Below are 11538 nucleotides of genomic sequence, written 5' to 3'. Positions count from 1 at the left end.
AACAACGATTTCCTTTGATGATTCGCTCACTTACCGACATCGGTTGGAACATGTGCGAATGCGAACGAATTCGTTCGGTCGTGCTCGATTCGCTGTACAAATACAATAAAGTTAAAGAACGAATTCGTTCGTTCGTTCGTGTTCGCTTTGATTTAAATGCGCCTTTAGAGCGAACTCGATGAACTATGACGCACTGAAAGAAGGGTTTGGAATAAACTGTAGTTGTAATTCTGTCGATAAAGATTATTAGTAAATTATCAAAAACTAACAAATATATTTTTATTATCAAAAATTAACAAATATATTTTTCTATACCTGTATATAAGATTTGCTTTGCAATTATTGAGCATTAATTTTATGAAATGTTATAAAAGTGAATCCAAATCAAAATTTGTAAAACAACAGAACTCATTTGCTAGATTATTTTCATGCGTGGGTTCAAAACTGGTTTTCCTTAAATCCAAAAGTCTCTTAAGTAGATCTTCCATTATGGCACCTAGAAGGCGAAATTTTAATATCATAAAACTATTTACTAAATACTGTCGTAATTACCTGTACACAGTACTATTTTGCTTTTGGTTAAGAATCTTATAGTAAGAGCAGTTTTTGTGAGACATTCATCAGAAAGGAATGGAGGATCAGCTAACACTATATCATAATAATCCGATTTTTCTCGAGGTATACTTAAAGGAGATTTGTAGTCATAAAATACATAATCTGCTCCATATGAAGAGAACCTTTTATCATATTCATAAAGCGTAACTGAAAATATAATTTATATATTAAATAACATATAGTTTATGATAATTTTATTTTGGGCTAATGTTATCACTGTGAATAAAGTACAGTAGAGCGTCGATAATCCGAACCCTGGTAATCAGAACGTTCGCTAATCCGAACGCAAAAAAAATTAAAAAATATGATCGCGGACCAAATTTTGGATTTAATATGACAATATGGGCAAAATGTGACCGCGGATTTTTGTTTTGTTTATGCAGAATAACATACAATATATTTGTTTATTACACAGGTGTTTTATTCCTTGTAACTAAAACGTATGTACATATGTTTATGAGCTTTGTATGTATTTTGAACATATGTTCGACAATCCAAACTACCCCTTGTACCAATTAGTTCGGATTATCGACGCTCTACTGTACTTATAGTTTTCATCTTGTTTTCATCTGTGTTTAATAATTTTCAAGTACTGAAGTAATATATTTCAACACCTATGATTTTTCCATTAAGTATGTTTTTTAGGAACTAAAAAATGTGTGGATAGAAGGTAATTTCTAAATTTTGAATAGAATCAATAATGTATTACAAATATTGTTAAGCAGTAAGGCAGTAAATTAAAACAGTGCTACAAGCTCCGGGCGGTTGAATCAGCAACTGGTGAAGTGCAGAGAATTTACAAAACAGTGTGGCTAATAACCTCAACAGGTAAGTAAGTAAGTAAGGTATGCTTTATTGTCAAAAAATTTTAACAATTTGTGGACAAAGCTTATACAAAATAAAAAATACAATAAAAAACAAAAAATAGTAAAAAACTACAAACAAAACAAAAACAGAAACAGACACCAAGTAAATGGCGTGAGTTATACTACTTAATATAATTTTACAGTTATTAAGTACACATTAAAAAATTAAAAATTTTGCAAACAATATGTATACAACGTCAGAGCAAAAAGAAGGCAAACGAGGAAAGGAGAAAGGGAAAGTAAATAAAAAGTTCTATGCCGCTGCAAATATGTACACAAGTACTCGAAAGTAATAATCCTACAAGTCAATTTGCTGAATTCAAATCGTTTATAAAAAAGTCATTCACTGTATAAAAAGCTTTCTCCAGCAAATAAGCTTTCAAGGCCTTGCGAAAAGCGGGAAATGCTGCAATAGATTTGATGTTAGATGGCAGGTGATTGTACATTTTTCTCGAATTGTATAGTATAGAGCACTTAACCAGCTCAGACCGTGGGGTTGGCAGATAAAGATTATGATCCACGTTTCTAAGGGGATAGTTATGAGTGGGTCTCTCTGGACCTTCTGATGCATGTTTGCGGATTAAACAAACGGATTCAAAAACAAACAAAGAAGGAAGAGTTAATATCTTAATTTTTTTAAAGAATTCTTGGCAATGGTCTCTGCTATTGAGTCTCAGGGAGTAACGAAGAGCTCTCTTTTGTAGTTTAAAAATACGCTCAAATTGAGTCGCACAACACGTACCCCAGAATGGAAGCGCGTACCGAAGATGAGACTCAAAAAGGGCATAATAAACGGTCCTAGATGTTGACAAATTCATTTCCGTAGCAACTGATCTTAGCGCAAAACAAGCAGAACTTAATTTTTTGTGTAAGGCATCAATGTGCAAGTTCCATTTTAGAGACTTATCCACAATAAGCCCTAAGAACTTCACCGATTCAACTACCTCTAGACTGTTGTTATTAAGTACTAAAGGTTGCATCATACTGTTGTAAGGTAGGACTTTGGTTTTAGAAACGTTAAATAACAGGAGATTCGAATCGCACCACGATTTAATGGTGACTAGGTCTGTAGCTATGGTATTGCGAAGATCCATAATATCCGTGTTACTCCAAGTAATACTAGTATCATCTGCAAAGAGACATATTTTACCTTTAATGTTCAGACTAGAGATGTCATTTATGTATATCAGAAACAATATAGGGCCTAGAACTGAACCCTGAGGTACCCCACATTCTAATGGCATGCAAGAAGACGTCTTCGTGTCAACCCTTACAAACTGACTTCTTTTATTAAGATATGATTTAAGCCATTTAAGAGCATTTCCCCTAAATCCATAGTGCTGTAATTTGTCAGTCAAGATGTTATGGTTTACACAATCGAATGCTTTAGAGAAATCACAGAAAATTGTTGCTGTAGAGTGATGGTTGTTTAGACTGGAGTAAACATGATCGAAAAGGAAGAACATAGCATCATTCGTGCATTTTTCACTCAGGAATCCAAATTGATGTGGAGTAAGCAATTTGTATTTCAACAGAAAAGATAAGATTCTTTTTTTTACCAGACTTTCAATTATCTTCGACAACGTGGGCAGGAGTGCAATAGGGCGATAATTCGAAGCAAGATCTTTATCGCCTCCTTTATGTATAGGAATAATTATCGCTGTCTTAAGGCAGCTTGGAAAAACTCCAGTTTCGAATGACCTGTTTATTAAGGTAGTAAGATGGTTTAAAGTGCAATCAGGTAGAGCAGAAAACATTTTAAGAGTGAGGCCATCAGTCCCAGATGACGATTTATTTTTAATGGCATTTATTGTAGAGCGTAGTTCACCTAATACTATGGGTGTAAAAAAGAAACTATTTACATTCCTATGAGAAAGATATGAAATCGGATCCTGAGAAGGAGGTATAGTATTTGTTAAATTTTTTGCCACATTTACAAAGTAATTGTTCAGGGTCTCAGTAGAAGTCGGGATTATGGTGGGAGAAGAAGTCTTATCTGTCAGTTCATTTACGATAGACCACGTTTCCTTAGCAACATTACCTGATTTAGCCAGCCTCGCATTGTAATAAATTTCCTTGGCGGCTTTTATGGCTTTATGGTAAATTTTCTTGTAAAGCCTAACGTAATCATGGAAGGATATGTTGTCCGAGAATTTTTTTAGGTACGATAATGAGCGCATGTTCTTTGCAGATATACGTAGACCTCTAGTTGACCAGGGTTTACGATGTTTAGTTTTGATGGGCCTAAGAGGAAAGGATTCGTATGCCAGACCAGACAATAACTTTATGAATCTAGAAAACTCGATGTCGACATCAACAGAGCGGAAGTCCCAGTCAGTTGTTTGACATAGGTGTTTAAATGTTAGAAAATTTTGTTCTCCAAAGACACGGAACAATTTTCGTTGCGTGTTTTCACTATTATTTTTTGATTTTAACCAAAATGTAGTCAATACTGCTTCATGATCAGAGAAACCTGAGTTGAAAACAGTACAGTCAGTAGAATTTGGAGCTAAAGACGATACGACATAGTCAATGATACTAGAGCTAGTTTTAGTTATTCTGGTTGGAGAATTTACATGCATACCTATACCAAAGGAATCAAAGATAGAATGAAGAGATTCTTGAGCAGCACACACACTGGAGTAGTCAATATTTAGATCGCCACATAGAATTAATTTACTTTTTGAAGGAATAGATTCTAGCAAGCTAAGTAGTTGTTGTAAGAAAATCTGCACATCCGCATCGGGAGTTCTATAAATACAAATAATATAGAGGTCAGAAGATTTCTGATAAATTATGGAGAATTCAAAAACTTTTTCAATTAATAAATTATCAAATTTGGTCACTGCTGAAAAGTCATTTTGTGTAGACATAATCAAAGTACCCCCATGAGATAATCTACTCCTGTTAAATCTGGATATAATAGTGTAATTTTTAATAAACACAGGTTCATCAACATTTAACCAATGTTCAGTTATGGCAACAATCTCAGGAAAATTTGGCTCTTCTAGTAATAGAAGTAATTCATCAGTTTTGTGTCTTAAGGACTGAATGTTAATAAGAAATAAACTTAGCTTGCTATCGTCCAAATTGTCAGAAGGCGCTTGATCTTCTGTACGCGTCAATTTATTTAAAAAAAATTTTTGCTAGATGGGGAATTACTTGAAAAATATTTATTCTGACATTCCCTAATTTTCTGGAGTCGGAGGCGTGTCTCAGTGGAAAAGAAGGTTCCAAAAGCCGAAAGATCTTCTTCAACTTCAGCAGTACTAATACCATAAGCCTCATGGAATCTGTGATACAGCTTACGCAGGGAATCCACGTCAGTAGGAAGTCCCTCTGAAGCCAGCATCAACTTAATGGTGGTGTTGGTGTGCCCATCGTAACACGTACTCGGGGGCTGATCATGGAGGTAGGCAAGGAAGAGTCAAAGAGGATTCAAAATTCCAGGGTCCCTCAGTCTAGCTAACAAGTAACGACTATTTTCCACATCGGCAGTACGAGATAGCCGCACTATAGGTGGAGTCATCGGGTCCATACAAAGCCCATCATCCTTTTTCATAGTTTTCTCCGTAACCACAATACTTGAATTTTGTTTATTAAAGGACTTACTTGCAATAATGGCATCCCTATCTGAACCAATCTGAATGGATATGCCCTCCTTAGTAGGTGTTGATGGTGTCGTGTAAGGAGTACTGGATGCTGGAGCCGCTACTTTTATGGTTGTTGGAGCTGAATTGGCATGCGCTGGAGGATTGTCATTAAGGTTGTCTACTACAGTACCAGGCGGCCACAAACTTGGATCTTTCAGCAACTTGATGAAACTTTGATTTTGCACACCGATCTTAAAGTCAGAGTCTGGTCTATCCGTATCCCTCAGCAATGGGAAGCATCGAATAAAATCGGTGGTACCAAGTTTCTCCTTGACATAGTGTGCAATCTGTTTAGCAGTATAAGGAGGTGGAATTTTTGATACAACCACATAATGCCAGTTTTCTTTTACAGTGTATTTGGTAGGTGGTACAGTATTTACCTTTGAAGGAGAAGACACTAAAGGCTCTTGGGTTTCTGTAGGATCAGTTTGAGTTGAAATGGACTTTTTTATGGTTTGCGGTGGAGTTTTATTTGGTTTTTCATTGGTACCTAGCTTTTCAATTTTGTGTGCCATTTGGTTGATAGTCATTTTCAAGTCAGCCATTTCCTTCACTATTTCTTCCTTTGATGTATCCTGAATTTGGACCTTTACAGTCTCTTCATGATTGCCCATAAATATTGACACCAGATTAAAAATGTCTTGTTTCATTTCCCTGATCGTATGGAATAAAGATTCATTTTCATTGTCGGGGCTTCTCGTAAGATGACTGTGAATTTCATCTATTCTTTTGTAAAGATTTTTCAAATTTGGGTCATGAGTATTCAAGGTGTCATAGATTTCTGAGATGACTGGAAATAAATTGATATTTTTCTTTAGACAAGTCCCCAGTGCTTCTACAATTTCAATGGGTATCTGTGATTTCTGGAGCTGAGAAACTTTATCGTGAAGATGTCTTACTGTGGGAGAATCACAGATACTACAAAATAATCTAATATTGTGGTACTTTTGATGATAGAGTACCTTGGTAGTAGCTTTGTCTAGACCAGTACACGACGTACAAAAATATCGGCGACATTCACCACCGCAGCGAAGTTTATATTTATCCTTTTCGGAGAAAATTTTTTGGCAAACATCACATTTAAAATCAACCATTTTAAAGGCAAGAATAAACTCTTGAAATACCGGTCAATGTCAACGAAAGTAAACAATAATAACAGTGTAAAAAACACTCGTTGATTTTGATAAACAATACGGTTGAGCGAAATGAAAATAATAACTATAAAATTGTTCATAAACACGAACCACAAAACATTTCACAATTTAAGCAACAATGAAGGACCCCCACAAAGTACTTTTACAGTATACTGTCCACAAATTCTAAGTTAGTATAATCTAAATTAATCAAGGAATAGTACAACCTAATAATGGCTTCCACAGGGTTCTGTGCTTGCCCCTTTACTTTTCAGCCTCTATATTGTTGACATGCCTGTGACAGAATCTATCTTTTTGAACTTAGAAGTTTGGATATGCGAGAACTGGACCCTTGCAACCAGCCACTAGTTTTTAGAAACTATAGGAAACACTCTCACAAAAGATCTATCCATCCTCAATGAATACTAGGAGAAATGAAGATTACAACCTAGTGCTACAAAAACCAAAGTATCAACTTTTCATCTCAACATTAGGCTGGCAAACAAAGAATTACAAGTGTAATTTAATAATAAACTATTGAAACACAATAAATACCCTAAAAACCTTGGGGTTACTCTCGACGGAACACTCACATTCAGAGAACACCTGACGAAAACAGCAGCAGAACTAAAAACATGTAACAATATAATGCAGAAACTCTGCAGCACTACATGGAGGTGCACAGCATCAGCCTTAAGATCCTCCTCTCTTGGCCTGATATATCTGGTGGCAGAATATTGTGCACCAGTGTGGTTGAACAGTAGGCAAACCATCTGGTCAACAGTCAGCTAAACCATGTTATGTGTATGAAAACACAATTATGCTCTTCCCCACAAAGTGGCTACCTACCCTTAGTAGCATAACTCCACCCAACCTATGCCAAGAACATGCATTGATTAAAGAATACAACATTCCCAATATTGTTGGAAACTCATTTCTCCAATTTTGACTTAAATGACTGCTGGAGATAATAATAAGAAAGTAAGTCAGATCCATATTATAGTCCTTTTCATGAGCATTTTTCAGTGCGTCACAGTTTTTCGATTTCTTTCTAACGCATTAAATTGTATGACAAAAAAAGGCACGTCTGTGATTACAGACATTTATAACATTCTAGTTGTCGATAGATGGTGCTATAATCGAAGAAAAAATTCTTTACTAATTATATAATATATCTACAAATATAATCTGTACAATTTATAAGACTAGAAATCAAAGAAATTGCAAACAAATTGCAAATAAAATGTGACAACTGTCAGATTTAACTAAAATGTCATGTTAGAATAAATTTCATAAATGTGTATTATCATGGACTTACCTTTTTTTGCACATGAAAAGGACTCTACCATAGCATTGTTTATATAGGGATAGTTGGTCAGCCCAATAGTAAAATTTGTTTGATTCAAATTGAGACAGTCACAAGATGTCCCCACAATTTCTGTCAGGGTCGCAACATCAAAATGCATAGACACCAAGTTGGATACGATCCTATTCATAACACCCCAACTCGCATACATATTAAGAAAAATAAATATATATGGAAGAATATATTTAGAAATTGAATTAATAATGTCATGCTACTATACATGATACATTGAATAGCATGACATCATTAATTCAATTTCTAAATATACTCTTCTGTATATGTATTTATTTTTCTTAATGTGTATGCGAGTTGGGGTGTTATGAATAGGATTGTATCCAACTTGGTGTCGATGCATTTTGACGTTACGACCCTGACAGAAATTGTGAGGACATCTGGTGACTGTCTCAATTTGAATCAAACATATTTACCTATTGGGCTGACCAACTATCTCCCTATATAAACAATGACCATAGTCTACTACTACTACACACTACACCACATACAAGCATGAAGGATTTAAACATGTCCACAGGATTTGGGCAGCCCTTAATCGAATCAGAACAAACTGTAGAAGATACACAGATGGGATAAACCCTGGCCTTCCTGGGATTGGGGCCCTGTTAGACAATCGAGCACATAGTACAGGATTGTACACACTCTATACCCTGACCTAAAATTTAGAAGTTTGTAGGTAGGGTATATTAGCAATGGTCCATTAATATAACAATAGATATACGGCAAAGAGGAATTAAAGTGATTTTAAACTAGAAATTTAAATGCAATCTTACTTTCACAGCCTTTTCCCACTTTTTTCATAGTTTTATATAAAGAAGGACAAGAAACCAGAGCTATCTTTGCATTATCTCCAACAGATTTTAATGTCAGCTTAACTAGAGTATCAATAGTATCCTGATTGTACCAAAACTGGCTAAGTTGCTAAAAATTACAAGTTCCTATTAGTGTAAGTTAATTTATATTTAAAGTCGATTTACCCAATCTTCTTTAAGCGTGACATCCTTTTGATCGGCTAGTAAATTGATATTATGTTCTCTTTCCTCTTCTTCTCTATAAAATTCTTGTAGGGCAGCAAATGTTTTTGCTGATAATTGTGGTAAGTCTTCATCACTATCGCCTTTTTCTGACATTCTTAAAAAGTTTGGTTAAGGTTGTTAAATATTAGGTTAGGTTCATTTTCTTCTTTTTCATTCTGAAGTCATAGTACAGTGAACTTTTGAATATATTTATAATTTGATATTGATACCAGTGGCGGATCTAGTTAATTATCTTGGGGGAGAACTTCCAATGAAACACCAACCAAAGACAAAAAAGATACTTAAACCCAAACTACATAAAAGACACAAATAATAACTTAAAAGCAATAATTTCCCTTAATTAACCCAAAGAGCGGGTTTATTGGGTTGGATTTGTCTGTCTATCATTTTAAGTTTCATGATTATCCCCTCTAGAGGCTGTGATCCACAGCTGTGGCTCAGTGGTAAGAGATCTTAACTTTGGACCCAAGGGTTGTGAGTTCGAGTCCTAGATGGGTAGGAAATTTTTAAAACTTTAACAAATAAACATAATTTCTATCCCTGTGGGATCGGTACCTACTCACCTGAGGGACCGCAGACGTTCGTATACAATATTAGCGTCTCTTTGTAAAGACATGAAGTCGACTTTACTTAGCATCAAGACACTCAACACACGCACTACACATTACTAATTACGTGTGTAAAGTTTTCACACCAAGGCCAGAAATAAAAAATATTATATACTAAAGTAAAATTGATATTGCTAATATAATCGTCCTAGTCTGTACATTCTAAAATCTGTGTACATATCGTCATTGTTCCTGCAAAAACCGACAAATAATCTCAAAAAGTATCATTATTATCATCAGTATCTAGCTGTTTTGAGTCCACTGAATATATGCCTCCCATATATAACTCAATTGCTTCCGGTCTTGAGTCTTGAGCACCTTGAATAGGGTTTTTCATCGATTGTCATTTGTTTCGAGCTTTTGTCATGTCACATACCTAATATTAATATATCTACGTCATACGTCTTTGGTTTGCATCATTGATATATACCAATAACGTATGACGTAGATATATTAATATTATGTGACACATGACAGAAGCTCGAAACAAATTACTATGAATGAAAAGCCCTATCCAGTTGTGCTGGATGCGCTTGATATCACCATCACACAACAACTTTTATCTATGGTTCCACCATTTTGTTGGAGGACGTCCTCGATTACGATAAGCATCGTATCCAGGTCTCCATTGTAAAATTTTTTTGATTCATTATCCATCACTGACTCTGACAGCATGGCCATGTCCATACATGGACAGCATTTCAGCATTGTAATTCTATTTACTACGGCCGTAACACCAATTTTTCTCCTAACTATTTAATTTCAAACTCTGTGTCTGAGGAGAGATATATTCAACATTGACCCTTTGCTCTCTGTCCCACTTATATTTTGTTTATTAATTTTCTGATAAGGGTCAGTGTTTCTGCTCCATACGTCAGAGCCGGAAGCACACAATTGATTAAAGACCTTCCTTCAGTTGTCTGTAATCTGCCCATGTTAGTCATACTCTCCTCTTGTTCAACTCTGTTGTTGGTTGTCTCTTTCTAATTTAATCTCGTCGTGTAGCTCGTCGTTTAATCTTACTTATAGGAATACTTTGAATTGTTTTTGGCTAGGAAAAGGTTGGCCATGTATTGTGTTTTAGATAAGTTGATTTTAAGGCCAACTCGTGCACAAGAGCTCTGAACATATGAAGAAGTTGGTATACATGATATACCCGGTCTTAAATAAGGACTTCGTCGTCTGCAAACCGCAAATTGTTCAGAAACTCCCCATATTTTCATGTTGACTCCAATATTTTCCCAATTATTGTTTCTCATAGGACTCTGCAATGAATCAGTGAATAGTTTAGGAGAGACAGTATCTGCTTGCTTAATATCCTTCTCCAAAAAATAATAGATAATTGAACTTACTAATATGCTGGTATACTAAAGCAAAATTGTTGTAGTCCTTGAGGTTCGATATCAGTATAATATGTTATACATTTTCATTTCCCCACAGTATTTGATAGGGTGAGCCAATTATTCGTATTGTTATACAACTAAAATGTGTTAGCGTTTTTGTCCCCAATAGTTGAATTCTTCGAATTTAACTGGACTTTTTCACAGGACTTGAACCTTTTAACAGGGCGTGCTTAATTTATAGGTAAACAGTTAAAACTATTCGTACGCACGTAAACTTATGATTTAATGGGTTAATTATATGATTTCAACAAAATAAATATACTTTAAGCAGTTTATTTGTATTTTATTTAAATATTAAACTAATTTTAATACTTACTACTTTCCAAAAACTTTTATTAAAACAATACCAAAAATTAAAAAAAAAACAATGGGAAACACCCGGATTTGAACCCGGGACCTCTCGATCTGTAGTCGAATGCTCTACCACTGACCTATAATCGCTATGTTTACATTATTTCTCGGACATAGTGACAAATAAACCAATTGAGGTATAAATATAAACATGTTTTAATAATACTTATTATCTTATTCCCGAGGAAGACAAATCCCAAGACCCAAAATTATAATAAGTGTATTTACTAAAAACACTAATATATATTCTTTTCACACCTTATTTGGGGATTTTTGCAGTTACTCGAGCGCGTCAGATTATGACATGGGGAGAAACCTTGTTGCCCTGTAAATTTACCTCTACCATATATTGGCTCTTAATACAGGGGAGTTCGTTAAGGGGAGTCCGAAAAAAATCTATCCTTAGAAAAACTCGAAATCATCAGATTAAGATATTTAAGGTAAGTTAAGTCCATGCAAAACAGTGTATATTTAAAAAATCTGATGATTTG

At 34.9% G+C, this 11538-nt stretch overlaps 1 protein-coding gene across 1 annotated transcript; it reads right to left on the bottom strand.

The window, feature by feature from the left end:
• Positions 1-262: 262 nt before the first annotated feature.
• Positions 263-8811, bottom strand: LOC114330526 (EEF1A lysine methyltransferase 1). Its single transcript, XM_028279878.2, has 4 exons — positions 8626-8811; positions 8422-8569; positions 553-762; positions 263-496 (listed from the first exon to the last, which is right to left on the bottom strand). Exons 1-4 carry the CDS (start codon positions 8776-8778, stop codon positions 366-368), a joined length of 642 nt encoding a protein of 213 aa, XP_028135679.1. The 5' UTR covers positions 8779-8811; the 3' UTR covers positions 263-365.
• Positions 8812-11538: the final 2727 nt, after the last annotated feature.

The sequence above is a fragment of the Diabrotica virgifera genome, chromosome 3 (genome assembly GCF_917563875.1).
Source record: "Diabrotica virgifera virgifera chromosome 3, PGI_DIABVI_V3a".
In the NCBI taxonomy this organism is placed as follows: Eukaryota; Metazoa; Arthropoda; class Insecta; order Coleoptera; family Chrysomelidae; genus Diabrotica; species Diabrotica virgifera.
The sequence above is the reverse complement of the archived record's forward strand: the minus strand, read 5'-3'. Positions and strand labels throughout refer to the sequence as shown.